The sequence below is a fragment of the Phalacrocorax carbo genome, chromosome 12 (genome assembly GCF_963921805.1).
Source record: "Phalacrocorax carbo chromosome 12, bPhaCar2.1, whole genome shotgun sequence".
In the NCBI taxonomy this organism is placed as follows: Eukaryota; Metazoa; Chordata; class Aves; order Suliformes; family Phalacrocoracidae; genus Phalacrocorax; species Phalacrocorax carbo.
The window spans coordinates 15,096,159-15,112,156 of NC_087524.1; the positions used below are offsets into that span (position 1 = coordinate 15,096,159).

The following is a 15,998-nucleotide window of genomic DNA, read 5'->3' on the forward strand; positions in this document are numbered from 1 at the left end:
AGTTAAAAAGCTTATCATAGTTTCATGGGATTAAAGAGTGTGTTTATGGCAAGAGTAAATTGGTTGGGGTTTTTTATAAACAAATAGAAAAACAGTTTTTAATCAGGTCTTTGGGGATTCAACATGGATTTAGGGATTTCTTATTTCAAATTCTTTGTACAAGAAATCAAACAATTTCACTGGGGACTAATATGTGGAAGTTATTAATACTTCTTCTCAGTGGTATTCCTTGCCTTATAAAATAATTTACACTTAATCCTCATCTGAAAAAAGACATATTTTATTCTGATATAAGCTCTGAGAACTCCAACATGCAGAGAAGAATTTGTAAAAGGCGCGACAATCGGCTGGGTTGTTGGAGACAAAATAGGAAGCGTAGAATGATATTTTTCTTGGGGTTACCTGAATAAGGCAATATATAAAGCAATATTTTCCTATGATTTCCTAAATTAACAGTAACTCTTTGTTTCCATTATTGCAAGAAGGATCACAGTAATACATGCAATACTTCCAGTTTTCTAAGTAAAATTGTACAATTAGTCTTCTTTAATTATTTCATAGAATCATATTTGATTATCCTCATGGTTCCCTTTCAACTTGAGATATTCTATGATACTGTGATAGAATCATAGAATCATAGAATAATTTGGCTTGGAAGGGACCTTTAAAGGTCATCTAGTCCAAACCCCTGCAGTGAGCAGGGACACCTTCAACTAGATCAGGTTGCTCAGAGCCCTGTCCAGCCTGGCCTGGAATGTTTCCAGGAATGGGGCATCGACCACCTCTCTGGGCAACCTGGGCCAGGCCAGTGTTTCACCACCCTCGCTGTAAAAAGTATCTTCCTTATATCTAGTCTGAATTTACCCTCCTTTAGTTTAAAACCATTATGCTTTGTCCTGTCACTACAAGTCCTTCTAAAAAGTCTGCCCCCATCCTTCCTATAGTCCCCCTTTAAGTACTGAAAGGCCACAATAAGGCCTCCCCGCAGCCTTCTCTTCTCCAGGCTGAACAACCCCAGCTCTCAGCTTTTCCTCGCAACAGAGGTGTTTCGTCCCTTGCCATATTTTTGTAATATTTCAAATATATAAATTGTACCTTAAATATGTATTTTATAAATATAATTTTCTTACATATTTCAAATATATTTCAAAAGCTATGACAACTGTAAGGAGGCGCTTCAAGTATCTAACTGCTCTAGTAAAGGTCCCTCCAATAGTTTTTATTAACTAACTCACTGCTTTATGCTTTTCCTCCCACTTGCCAATTCTTTTTACTGCAGTGTAATGCAGGTGTGAACAAATCCTTTGAACATATTGATAGACATACTGAATCATATTCAGTTCAGTTGGAATTCTAGGGTATGTAAATGAATGTCAGGATATTCACTTTCAGAGTAGCTAAAATAAAGTATTAAGATGGATTTCCAGAATTTAAGTTTGGCCAAACCCTAACTGGTGTGGTAGCAGTTAGGACCAATACACTTACATCTTCCATTAAAGAGGATAAAAGTACAAGCAAGGTAATATACAGCCTCAAATTTTAGGGTAGAATATATTTTATGTGGGACTTATTTATTTGGATTTTTAGCTTTCTTGACATTGGGACAATTTCACAGTTCTGATATAATGCCATTTTCTGCAGGACAGTTCTGAGATAAAGAAATATATTTCTAATGTGTAAAAGAGAGCAATGCGATGTTTGTCTTTATTGGGACTAATTATTAAAACAGACTAGAATTTTCACCAGTATTTTCACATCCAGCTTTTGAAATCAAAACTTCCACTCTGGTATCAACTTAAGATCTGTTGCAAAAGGCTTTTCAACTCTAGATTGGAATTTCTAGGCAAGCGCATACAGAGGTGCAAGAAAGACCTGGATTGCAGGTGTTTATGTGGGACCTGGTAAACTCAGCTTCATATCCCAGCTCCACATCAGGCACAGTATGAATGTGAACCTAGGCCTCCAGCTTTCCAAGTCCCCCAGCCCTCAGGGTACAGTCTCAGCTATTCCACTTTGCATAAATAACAAAACGGGGTATTGAATAAACATTTAAGCTAGGTTTTCCACATCTTCTGTAAATGCTCCAAATCACTGGTTTATTTTCACGTTTGAAGGGGAATTACACATTACCAAAACAGTCTAGCAAGAAATTCCTAGTTTTATCCCATTGTGGAAAAGCGATTTTTGTTTTGTCTAAAAAAAGTGGGAGGGATTGTAATCTCATGCAATAAGCACAAGACATTTCTCCAGGCCCATTAATGGCAATAACAATTAAAAAAAATAATTGGAATTTTTCCTATTCTCTGTAAGAAAAAAACTTTGTATTAAACCAGAAACATCTTTAATTTCTTTGTGAAGAAGACATCTCTTTCAGCTGGGGTAACTATAACTTGTCTCACAGTAACCTCTAATGTCTTTGATTTGTCTTCATTAATGTTTTTATACTGATAGAAGAAGAAAGGACAAGGGATTGCTCTGACTTTATGTTCTAAAAAGAACCTGTAACTTTCTAGCAATTAGTACAATCACAAACAAATAAAATCTGACGTATTAAGGTATATGTAAAAGGCAGCCCCATTAGGTTTGAAGAAGGTCTGATGCTATGTTGTTAAGTTACCCAATCATAGTCTGAATTGTTTCCTGTTTTTTTTATTTGTTAAACGATCTTGAGTAATTGATTCTTTCTTCCAGAGCTTAATAAATAGTGTATCAAAGAGCAACTCAAGTCACTCACTTTTTGTACACAAAGCTCTGCATGTCTCAACAACGATCCTGCCAGCTGAGAAGCTACTAATGGAGGTTTTCAGACCCTATATTAAAATACAGATGGAACCCTGCATTAGCATTAGCTCAGGTATATGGGGCTGGATGGGATGGTCTGGATCATCGAGTTCATTCATTATTTTTGAAAAAAAAAGGAACAATGTATGCTTCTTTTCATAAGCTGTAGAAATATGACTTTTAAAACTGGAAACAATCTTTTAGCCTTAAACTGCTGCTGGAAGCCTGTTTCTTAACTTTTGTCTGATGGTTACAAATTTTCCAATATCAAGCCTAAATATGTATGGCCAAAATCTCCCTTTTTGGTCTTGTGCCATTGTTGTCCTCTAGGTTAAGTAATGCTTCTCCCTCCCTGGGCTTGACCCTCTAATGCAATTTCAGAGGACAATCATGTATCCTTTCAACTTCTGTTCTGCTAGGCTAGGGAAGCCAAGCTCTTTTGGTCTCCTTATTTATCTGAAATTAAAACTCTGATGCACACTCCACATCACCCAATTATGCTGCTCCAGGCAGACAGGAAATTTGAAAAGAGAACCTGCCAAAATCAACTCCACTAAGCCATTCTGAAATTTATAATAGTCCCTAATTTGCAAGTGAGCTTTAACTGGAAAAATAAAAAAATCAATAATTTAACAAAATCTTGAAAATATGTACCATCCAGACCTGTGTTAAAACCAGGCATCAGAGATCAAGTAACCTAAAAAAACCTGAACTTTGGCTATAAATTGCAGGCACAATCCAATTTACACTTACCTACAGCAACTCCTTCATATCATAAACTACATGTCTTTTTTTATATGAAGTTCTTAAATTATAGAGAAGCCCCTCAAGTGTTGCAATTTTTCGATACAGATGCTGCCTGACTGTTAGGGTCCAAACATGATCTGTGATGTAAACATATTTCTATATGATACAACTATGTTATTTGAATTTTTTTCCAAGAACAACTTATGTTTTCAGTCTTGGCCATAAACCACAGTATCAGGCACATTTGCTTGTCTGTTTAGTTCTTACACTTACAGCAGAACGATGCTTACAAAGTGCAAAGAGATGGCCTTGATGTATTATAACATACTTAAACAGTAAAGAAATTCTAGAAAACATGCTAAAACACATTTAATGACATCCAATTTTTTACTTACTAAGGCATGTATTGTCCTGGAAGAAATTCAGAAATTTCAGGCATTCGTCTATGTCGTTACCACTGTTGCTGCAGTCACACCACGGGGCGACGCTGAGACTACTAGAGTCTATGTAGTTTGGCGTCATCACTGTGCCTATTAACAATGAGTGAAGTACAGTACTGTGAGTAACCTTTGTACTGAAATATTCTTTCCATACTAAGAAGATAACAAACAGCACTTGGTAAGTCATGTATTCAGAGATGGATTCACAATCCACACCCATAGCAGGGCTCTAACTTCCAGGCTTAGCAACGCCTGGCTCCCTTTGCCCTTTGACACCCAGCCCTCTGCCTTACTTCACACCCTTGGTTGTTTGAACGCAACCACTTTAGGGACTGTAACATGATTCACACATTAAAGACCCGTTGCTTTATTCCAAAAAGGTTTATATTGCGTCCCCACAGAGAGCTGCATCAGCAAAACTGAGAAGTGGAAAACTGTGGCATAGAGGAAGGATGGATTGGGAGAACATGGGAACCTCTTAAAGGGCTTTTCTGCCAAATCAAACATATGCGGACCTGTGCCCTTAGAGTTGCACTCTAAAACTCCAATTTTTCTTCCTCACTTGTGTTTTTTCTCATTTTTGTTCTGGCTGCAAATTAATGGCTGAAACTAGACATCCAGACCTGAGCTTCCTCCTTGAGTCTGCAGCCAGCCTAGAAAAACAGTTCTGAAATGCATGAGCAAGGAGAATGCTAGTCATGCTGAGAAGAGCCCTAACACATCTTGGAGGAGCTTTGACCCTGGGATGTTCATTAGGGACCTGCCAACAGAGTGGGATATGGCAATAAATGAAGCAAAAATATAACCAGCATGCATAAAATGGTACAGTAGATTCTCTGCAGGTAATAAATTACTATTAATCTTGCTATGACACTACTATTTCTGTACAGTGATTGTTTCCTAAACATTGTCAACCACTTGCAACCACAGATTCATTCTAACTCTATTACAAATTCTTGGGTAAATATTCTCACATTTATATGTCAACTCAAGGCTACCAAGAATGAAACAAAACCAAAGAATGCATTTTGAGTCCTAAAAAATACACTGCAACTGTTCATCGCTCATCTGGCTCAGGCAACTGTTATATGATCAGCACTTACTCAAACCAGTAGTCTCACTGAAAACATCTCCCCAGAAGGTCAGAGATTTCAAACGTCTCTAAGGATCGAGGAGTTTGAACCTTTATTTTATTTGTCTGAACAAACAGGAAAAATTAAATAATAGAGGGCAGGTATTCCAGACTTGTACTGGTGACAGTTGTTTCAGGAAACGCATTCCTCACTTGGTAATCTACAATTCTAGGACAGGCTATATATCATCAGGAAATGTGATTGCATCTTCTCACAACTGATATCAAAGTAGTCATTAAGAGATGGAATACATGAAGGATAAATATTAGAGACCCGAAGTGTACACTAGCAGAGAATATTTGGTCCGTAGGTCTGGGGTCCCAGAGTCTGCAATACCACACAGGGAAGGGCTATCAAACACCAAGCTGAAAAAAGGAACATTAGAAATAACACAAATCACAGAATGACGTCAAACAGCCTTTCAGTCACCAGGCAGCACTGGGGACTGAACAAATCAACATGCAAACTTCTTCATACATGACCTGGGAGACAAAGGAGAAAAGACATTAAGGGCTGGCCTGAGAAAGCAGTAATGTATGTGAAAATGAATGCAGTGCCACTGCCAATCTCACAAAAAGCATCTTTTGTCTTGTTTTGGGATGTTCTTAAATTAGAATGCAATCCCATGCCTTTATCTACTTCCAACTTTTAACAGATAGTTGTAGTAATAGTTGTTTAAATTCTACATGAGATTAGCACATGAGTAAATAGCACAGTTCAAAATTTATTAAATGGAGGTACAGAATTTAGTAAAATTTGCAAAAATCATTTGCAATGATTTAATGAAAATTGGACAGTAGATAAATAAGAAGAGAAATGATGTTAAATTAAAAGAAAGCAAATGAAAATATCTATTCATTATCCATTTGATGGTTCAGTACACTATTTCAACCACATGACATGGTCTGAAAAGACATGAGAGAAAATGAAAATCAAGAGGATTTTGCAAAAGGAAGGAAAAAAGTAGGCTAACAAAAAAAAAAGCTAAGTAACAAATGTTTAGTGAAGGGTTAAAAAAACAGAAAGGTGCTGAGGAAATTTAAAAGGTCACTGAGGTAAGACTTTCTTATCACAAAGAGGTAATAAGGTAATTAAAATGGGTCAAGACAGGAGCTAAAAGTGTAACAGATATCAAGCTACGATGAGGGTTGATGAATACAGGGAAGACAGGACAAGGAATGTGTATACACAGCACACAAACTGTACATCCAGCAAAAACAGAATGGCTGAAAGAGCAGCTAGTAGAAAATCAGCCTGTCATTTAAACCTGGGGGCAGATGTGAACCGAAGCAGATTATGTGCTTGGTTTCCTGGGGTGGATTTTCTTTTTTCCCTGCAATGTGTGTGCCTTCCCCTCCTCCCCCCCGCTAGCTGGCATCTTGGAAATTCTGCTGAAGGACACTAACAGATCAGAGAAACCATGGTGGTTGGCAGTAAAATAGAACATGCTTGCTTTTCTGTGTTCTTTCTATCAAATAATTTTGTGATGGTCTCAGTAGCAGGCAGTCAGGTCTCCATATTTTAGACAAAAGCAGAGTTGACCTGAACACAGCCAAGAGGTTGCTCAAACTAGGGTCAATTAAAAATGAGGAGATGGATGGTGAGTCCAGGAGGAGGGACATGTGACTTTAGTTCCTTTGGCCCAAGGCAACTCCAGTTTATTCACACAAGCTCTCATGGAATTCCTGAGAATCCCAGGGAAATTAGATGGATTTTACAGAAAACAAGTCAAAATGTGTCAGAAAGTGAATGCTAAAGCAGATCTTGAAGTCAGCAGTTAGAGAAATACCTAACTGATGTGGGAGTGCAGACAGGTCCAGATGGCTTAACTAAGCTGTAAACAAAGCACTGAATCTCAAACAGGGCTGTCTCCAACCTTAGTCTACATTGAATAATTTTTATATTTTCCTTTAATTTTTTTTTAAATATTAATTTATTCCTATTTATATACCAAGGAGCCTAAAGCAGTGAATTAAGATTTTCAAAGTTCTTGTAAAATATACATAACCTTAAAATTATATGCATAACACCTTGATGCAAACCTTAAAGAATCCTATATAGACTGTTCTCCATTTAATTGGTAAAGTACCTGATACAAAAATGGCCTGACTCTATTCCCACTTAAGTAATTTATTTCAGGTGATATTCCAGTAATTTCACTGAGGTTAACTCTGATTTACATCTCCACATGCAGAATCATGTCCACTGTACCTTCAACAGAGAATCCTCAATTTCCTGAAGAAACTCTATGGAAGCACAATTTTTGCTACATTTAATGAAATGGCTAAATGAAATAATATTTTATCTTAATGAACAATATTTTATCCTAATTAAAACACCTGGAGATCCTGAAGCTCTGATGAATGAATGGATCCGTAACAGCTTCTTTCCCACAGTCTATCTCTTCTTCCTGTGTTTACATATATTAAGCAGACATTTGAAAGATTGTACCTCTGATTTCTATCTCAGTGTCTTACAAATTTGACGCTCTTCATATAATTTACTCCACTTTTATATCAGCTTGATATCAGAAGCAGGAATTTACTGCTTCAGCACATAAATGTTTTTTGGTAATTTTCTTGGTTTATCAGAATTACTACCAAGAAGTAAAAACCCTTGTAACACTACTCAGTACCCATCTTTTTGCATGTGTCTAGGGGCTAACATGCATGAGGAAAGAAAGATATTTATTTTTCCCTTTGAAAATTAGATGTCCTTTTGATTTCAACTCCTTAGGGTTCCATTCCATGTTTCTGATGTGTGGCCGTGTTTTGCAGCATGGTCATCCACAGTAACACAAAAACATGTGACTAGAGAAGCCAGGCCATCCTTGAGGTTAAATTGAAAAATGGATCCAACAAAACTGCCAGCACAATTCATTGGGTCCAGCAAGAACTTCTTGGCAGCTCTTACGCAGAAGTATCTGTTAGTAACAGTTACTCTTTGCCAGCAGCTAGACTTCTTAGTCTCATTGACTAGATCAGATTTCAAGGCTATTCAATTCTTTGTTTGAGTCAAATGACATTCTGTCATAACTGTTCATATGTTATACCCTTTGCAAACTGTCTTCATCCCTTAAGTTGTAGAAGCGTATCATTTGAAACCGTCACATCTTATTTTACCAGTTGCCACATGGACTCACCTCACTTGTTAGCTGCTAGAGTAATAAGAATTATAATATTAAGCCAGTGAATATAGCTTTCAGTCATTTTTTCAGCAAAACTAACCTATTTTAGAAATATTTTATTTTGGATATTATCTTCAAAGATATTTATTTAACAGCAGGAGCTGCTTCAGGGCCTCAGCTGGGACCTTCATGTCCAACAGAAGGGGATATTACTGCATCAGAGAAGTGCAGGCTGTAAGCTTAAAACCATCTTATCTGGTGGCCTTTCAATTTTGTTTGTTTGGGTTTTTTTTTTAGAGTTTTGACATTCACTTATTATTTATTGCCCAACCATGGTATTTCTACAACAAGTTCACCTTCCTAAGATGATCCCTCTCTTTCGGGAACCAAATACTGGAAGTCGTATATGGAATCTGACTTGCATAAAGGCATCCTTGTGCCTGTTGAGAGGCAGAAAGGTGACAGCAAACAAAATGAATCATGTTGGGGAGGGAAGAGGATTTCAGAAGAGAAATTTGGTCTTAGTTCACCTCCATTGACAGGCATCTCAGAAAACATTTAGAGTGGACAGAAGGACATCATAAAAAGAATAGCAGCTGGAAGTGAAACAAAGCTGGGTTGGTCTACTGTCTCATTCCTCAAATATCCTGAAAACTTTCCCTGAAGACCAAGAGGTGTTCACCCAACCTTGTGAAGACAGCTGCAAAATCAACCAAGCTGCAATTTCACTTGTTCTTTTAACTTCCTGCTTCACAGACCTGTCCAAATTCAACCATCTTATTAAGCTTTACTTCATAAGCATGAATTTATTTCAAATTCAAGCACCTTTCTCTCCTCGTCTTCTATCCTTAATTTCCTTGCAATGTACAAATTTACCCCAGGAATCTCTGTAAGGTAAAATGAGGCCAATACAGTTAGGTGAAAAATTTTCCCTAGTATCATATTGTACAGTATTATATTCCACAGTTTTCGTTTCATGTGGGCCTTCAAAATATAGTTTGGGTGTTTTTTCTTAGACTGAGCAAGCCCCCACCCTTCCCTGCCTCCTTCTTACCAATAAGCCCCGAGTAAGCGAGGAGGCAGTCAGCATAGTTCTCCTTCAGACAGCTACTAACAGACCGTGACTCAGGCTGGCAGTTTGTGAAGAAATCTGCAAGGCGAGATCTGCAACATGAAGAAAAATGCATTTCTTAAAAAATCAAGCCTGCAGGCATTCTTACCTTTTACACTTTTTTATTTTTGGATGCTTTTTTATTTCTTTAACTTAAATAGATATTGGACACATTTCAGCTGATAAGAGTCTCTTTCTAAGATGCATCTCTTTCCAGAATCCATTTTTGAGTCAGAACAAAAAAGTGTAAGAAGACAGTAAAAAGGGACAGAACAACAGGGAAACGCCTGCCCTTTAATAAAAGAAATGCTCTGCATTTTCATGCCAAAAAAAAAAGACAAAGAGCGACTTTATCATATGAACAGTCATTTTGCCTGGATCTGAACTCTTAACTGGAATCTGTTCTTCTGCAGATTCAGAACACAGTTTCTGCTGTTCTACTGATTACACAAAACTGCAGCGGCACCGGCTGCCCAGAGAGGCTGTGGAGTCCCTTCCCTGGAGACATTCACACCCTCCTGGATGTGGTCCTGTGCCCCTGCTCTGGGTGTGCCTGCTCAGGCAGGGGGTTGGATGGGATGATCTCCAGAGGTCCCTTCCAGCCCCTACCATGCTGTGATTCTGTGATTCTGTACGTTTGTATTCAAGAGTCCTCATACTACGTGACTTGAGGCAGGACCTGCTTTGGTACTGCCCTGAGTTTCCAGGGAATGGGCTTACCCCTGCACTGGACTGGCCTGCAGAACGAGCTGGTTGAACTGGGGTAGCAGGCAGATCCAGACGGCATAGTCTCCATAGCCCCCTGGAGCCAAGGTACTGAGAATCTACTTGTTCTTGTAAAATGTGCATTTATCTGAAGTCTACAGTATTGAGCCCAGGGCCGAAAAAAAGGAATATGTGCTCTACATCAAGTTCTGCTGCTGAATGGCCATATTATCTCCACTTACCTCAGTTACCCCACATCCAAGAGGGAAGAGCAGTGCTTACTTACAGAAAGTGCTTTAAGACTAGTATTGAAGCTTTACGGCAATTAACAGATTACTACTATGTTGGAAAACAAAAAACAAAAAAACCCTCTGTCTTTACTGTCTCTGTATGGTCCCAGGCTTTGGGAACAAAATTGCCAATTGAACCAAACACCAACCCACCATCGGTGAAGGAAGAGTTAGTCTATGAATTACTACAGGAGCTTGACCCCCACAGATCAATGGGACCTGACGCCATCCATCCGAGGGTGTTGAGAGCTGGCTGACATCATCACAAGGCCACTCTCCATAATCTTCGAGAAGTCATGGAGAACGGGGGATGTCCCAGAGGACTGGAGGAAGGCAAATGTTACCCCTATCTACAAGAAGGGCTCGAGGGAGGATCCGGGTAACTATAGGCCCATTACTTCAATCCCTGGGAAAGTTATGGAATGAATCCTCCTGGGGGCCATCACAAGTCAATTGAAGCACGTGATTGGGAAAAGCCAACATGGCTTCGCTAACGGCAGATCGTGCTTGACAAACCTGGTGGCCTTCTACGACAAAGTGACTTGCCTCGTTGACATGGGGCAGGCAGTGGACATTGCCTACCTGGACTTCTCCAAGGCCTTTGATACAGTCCCCCACAGTCTCCTCCTGGAGAAATTGATGTGTTATGGCCTAGACAAGTGGTCTGTGCAGTGGGTGGGGAACTGGCTGACAGGCCGCACCCAACGGGTGGTGGTAAATAGCTCTTTCTCAAACTGGCAACCTGTCACTCGTGGAGTCCCCCAGGGATCGATATTGGGCCCAATGTTATTCAACACCTTCATAAGTGATCTGGATAATGGGATCAAGTGTAGCCTGATGAAGTTTGCTGGTGACACCAAGTTGAGTGGGGAAGTCGACACTCCAGAAGGGAGAGCTGCTCTGCAGGGAGATCTGGATAGGCTGGAGGAGTGGGCCAGCAAGAACCTTACGAAGTTCAACAAGGAGAAGTGTAAGGTCATGCACCTGGGAAAACATAATCCGGGAGTGCAGCACAGACTGGGATCCACCTGGCTGGAGAGCAGCTCTGTGGAAAGGGACCTGGGGGTCCTGGTGGACAGGAAGCTCAACATGAGCAAACAGTGGCTGCTGCGGCCAAGAAGGCCAACAGGATGCTGGGTTGCATCAAAAAGGGCATCGCCAGCAGAGAGAAAGAAGTCATCATCCCGCTCTACTCAGCGCTTGTCAGGCCACACCTGGAGTCCTGTGTACAGTTCTGGTCCCCGCTATACAAAAAGGATGTGGCCAGGCTGGAAGGAGTCCAGAGAAGGGCCACCAGGATGATCAAAGGCCTGGGAAGCTGCCATACGAGGATAGGCTGGGAGAACTGGGTTTGTTCAGCCTTGAGAAAAGGAGGCTCAGAGGGGATCTCATCACCGTGTACCAGTACTTAAGGGGTAGTTATAAAGAAGATGGAGACTCTCTTTTTACACGGGGTCCCATGGAGAGGACAAGGGGGAATGGACACAAATTGCCCTTGGGGAGATTCCGATTGGACACCAGAGGGAAATTTTTCACACTGAGGACAGCCAACCATTGGAATAATCTCCCCAGGGAAGGGGTTGACTCGGCCACGTTGGACACCTTCAAGAGTTGTCTGGACAGGGTGCTGGGCCATCTTGCCTAGACTGTGCTCTTCCTAGAAAGGTTGGACTAGATGATCCCTGAGGTCCCTTCCAACCTAAGATTCTGTGATTCTGTGAAAAAGGACTAGCAGCCAGGAACTCTTCTGGTTATTTGCACTTTAAAGGGCACATAATGGTCCCATTCATGTCTGTAAAATTTGAGAGGCATCACACAGGTGGGTTAAGGTCCCACACGTACACCCACTCTCCTGCTGATCTTGGTCTGCTCTCCTCAACTCTACTAGTGCTTTCACTTAGATTTGTAAACTTGGAGCAGTGATTTTTGTTTATTTATAAAGTGTCATTTAGACCTTTATCTCCATGAACAAAATTATTTTACCTCCCTACTTCAATCTTCTCTTCTGTGAAAAAGGAATGAAAATGTTCTTTTGCATATAACAGCTCACAGTGATGTTTCAGGATCAGGTGTTTAATCTTTGTAAAGCCCTCTAAAAATCAGAATAGTATAATCTATGCATTTTCAGTACTGCCTTAGCATTATGTAGATTTGCAATATAAATTCCCTTTTTTAGTTTTGCAATGAAAACAGAAAAGTTAGCAGAAACAAGTGATTTGCAAGTGATTTACTTTATTTGTTTACATGCCCCAGAGACTAATTATCTTTGTTTGCTTTATTGTTTCACCAATCTCAGAATGGGACTGGATGTACACCATTAATTGGCCTGAAAGTAGTGATGGGCAAACTTCAAAAGGTTCACAGGCTTAGCTCGAGAAAGCATGCTATAAATAGACTGTGTGCAAACTGTACCTGAATTTATCAGAGCTATTCTCATGACCTCTTTTTAGTGCCATACCTTGCTAACTGTACTGACACCAGCAAATTCATGGTTGCCTTTAAACCACAGTCAACTGTAAGCTTTTCTCTTGCTCCTTTCCCTTATTTAACCATTTAACCTTGAGATGGACATCTGTACCCAGGTGCCTTTAATAGCTTTAAAAAGTCAAGCTCTCTACTGATCCTTCAAGATACCCTATACATATACATAGACTTCTAAATTTCCATAAAACCTCTACCTTCCTGGTGAATATATACTGTACCTACCAGGAGACAGACTGAGAAGAAATGGATTCCAAGGTACGGGAAGAGATAAATAGCAACACCATGAAGAAAATCTGGGCAAGGAAACCCTATGTCACCGCAGGGATTCCTCCCTCAGTCAATAGTTAGGATAGTGGCTCAGATCCAGCCTTCCGAGCAATTGGGGACAAAGGAAGTTGACAGTTTCTAAGGTTTTCAAGAATTCTACTAATACCTGGATAAAGTCTGTTTGAGAACAGAAGAGATCCTATTTCATCTATCTATCTAGTGTGAAAAACCTTTGCCGTGGTAGAAGGAGGAAGCCTTCTGTGCAGCATTTTTGCATTTCTAAGACAAACTAGCTCCTCAGATTTGAATTTCATTATTTATGTGACCACAAATAAATCTTTTTGGAGCTGCAATTATATGATCATCATCTTGAAAATCCTGAAAATATTTCTTGCAATCATTTCAGCATTCTTAAATGTCCAGTTCTCCCTTAGATTATTAGGTGCATTGGTCCAGAGATCATTTAATACATTCCTCTTCTCTAAACATTTTTAAGGACTGATAACTATGGAATAGTACCAGTCATTTACTACCCAGTCTGCTTAAAGAATTTATTTGTTGTAAACCCTAAAGGAGGCTAAAAATTGCTCTGCTGATCCCTCTTGCCTAAAACTTGATTTCTATGTTAATTTCTGAAGAGTTTTTTGTGGTCATAAAAGGTAATGATCTGACAATGTTGCACATTTAAGTTTTCATAAGCCAAATATAGTCCAGATAGCTCTGGTCCAAGCGTTACTGGACATCATCATACACCTCCTCCCTAGTGAGTCATGTAAACTTCATACTATGCAAGTTGTCACTCTCTCCTGAGCTGTTAACTACACCTGATATTTATGTGGATTAATTTTCACTGGAGATAAAGTTAAGGCCAGCAAATAAAACCAGAGACAGACCTCCATCTACAATAAAATTCCATCATTTTCACTGACAATGCTGATTAATGTTCACTGAAGATCTAGTCCCAAATATTTCCAGTAGAGTGGCACTGATGAAAGTGTGCTCATCGGCAATACCAAAATACTGGTACTGCTATTTATCGAGAGAGAGACAAATTGGCCTAACTAGGAATCATATTATCATTTATCCTTAAGTATTATACATAATATTAAGACCTGTTTGGGTAATAGAGACAATCCTTTTGGGGACCCTAAGAAAAGCAATCAGATGATTGCAGTCCTATAAAAAATATGCATACTGTGTTAACTTAGTGTTCTTCAGCAGGAAGCAACTTGCAGGTAGTAACTCATGGGTAAGTGTCTGACCCATGGCTGAGTAGTTTGGTAATCTAGAGGACAAACAGAGCTTGCAATGCATGGGCCTTTAAGTGTGCACCATTTTACATGTGCAATGTACATTTGTGTATCTATTTGCTAGATGGCTAGAGAGAGGGAGAGACAGGCAGTTTTATATTGCACGTAGCATGTAGCAGGATGTCTTTTAAAAGGAACTATTAATTTATTTTTCTGTTGAAGAATCACAAATCCTCTTTGTGCACAGCAGCATTAATGATTTTTTCCCCTTCCATTGCATAAAAAAAAAAAAAGGATCTGAAGGAAACCACACAGAAATCCTCTTCCCTGAAAGAAAAAATGTTCCTTTCTTTGTAAGGCAAAAACGCACAAATTAAATGAGTCCTATCTTAGTCCTGGAAAATATCCTCAAAGTAAACTGCAGATCTTCTGGAAAGCTTACTTTAAATATTTTGTATACCACTAACTGAAAAAATAAGTATAATCCTATTGGAAAATTCAAAGAAAATCTGCTCAAACAACAAGCAGCCTTTCTGAGAAGAAGAGAAAAAAAATCCCAAACATGCTATTCTTCTATGCTTTATATTAGCACCGGTGAAGTAATTTGTAACTGTTAAAAACACAAAAAAAACAAAGTTGGGTTTTTTTCCTTATTATAGTGTTTCTTCAAATACTCAGCAGGATAAATCAAAACTTTCAAATTTTGCTTACAAATAAGCTTTGTTAATAGCAGTATTGTTTTTAATCTGCATATAATTTTTGAGGCAATTTAATTTTAGATTAGCACAGCCTATTGCATAGGCAACATTGATTAGGTTTTCACTGGTTTTTATTCTCAAAGTTTTGTAACTTTTTTGTAAATTTCTTTGATGTTCTGAAACTATCTTTGATATTTATCAGTTCTCCCTCTTTAAAGTTCATCAACTCAGCTTCAGTACTGGTGCAATATTTAAAAGCCTCATGAATGATGAAGTTGCAGAAAATTTCTAAAAATGCATTTTTAGTTTGAATCTGGTGTAAATCATGGCCAACTGGAAAGCAGCTCTACAAACTAGCCATGAGCCCTCCTCAAGAAGTATCATTATTACTGGGCTGGCAGGTGCTGATTTATCTTGTCTCTGGCTGTATACATCTTCAGTTGCTGGTACACAGGGGCTGAGCCTTGAGAGAGAGAAATCTCTCTTAGCCTTGCCTTAGCAGTGGTGATCTTCAGACCAAGAATGACATTGAATCTGGATCTCCCGCTGACTGCACGCCCATACGCTGTGATGTCCAGGTGAGGGGTTATACCTACTTGCCCCGTTAGTGAAGGCAGGGAGTGACGGCTGCTGTCCGCTGCGCTCACCTCGGTGGTGTTAGGTGAAGCCTGGGCATGCTCACTGCCACCTCTCTTTACGCTGCTGCTTGTGTTTAGGTACCTATTTATGGCACAAGAGCAGTAACATAAAGAGTACATAAACGCCAAATATGAGTGACTGGGGTGACTACGCTAATTAGTCAAAGCTGCTTTAGTGTCTAGACACCATTTGGCAGACACGGTATAGTCACGTAAGGGAAGTGCTGCATCAATATTCAAACCAGAAAAGAAGTATAAATCTGACACTGAAAAAATTCAGACTAAGTCAATGAATATGTGTCATAGTGATAAATGACACCATTATAG

General features: G+C 39.4%; 1 protein-coding gene across 1 annotated transcript in view; it reads right to left on the bottom strand.

Moving 5' to 3' along the window:
- Nucleotides 1–15,998, bottom strand: part of GFRA1 (GDNF family receptor alpha 1) — a 150,124-nt gene that overhangs the window by 27,904 nt on the left and 106,222 nt on the right. The window contains exons 5-6 of the mRNA XM_064464231.1: nucleotides 9,283–9,392; nucleotides 3,924–4,058 (exon numbers count right to left, since the gene is read on the bottom strand). Coding sequence (XP_064320301.1) covers nucleotides 3,924–4,058; nucleotides 9,283–9,392 — 245 coding nt within the window. The remainder of the gene's footprint in view (nucleotides 1–3,923; nucleotides 4,059–9,282; nucleotides 9,393–15,998) is intronic.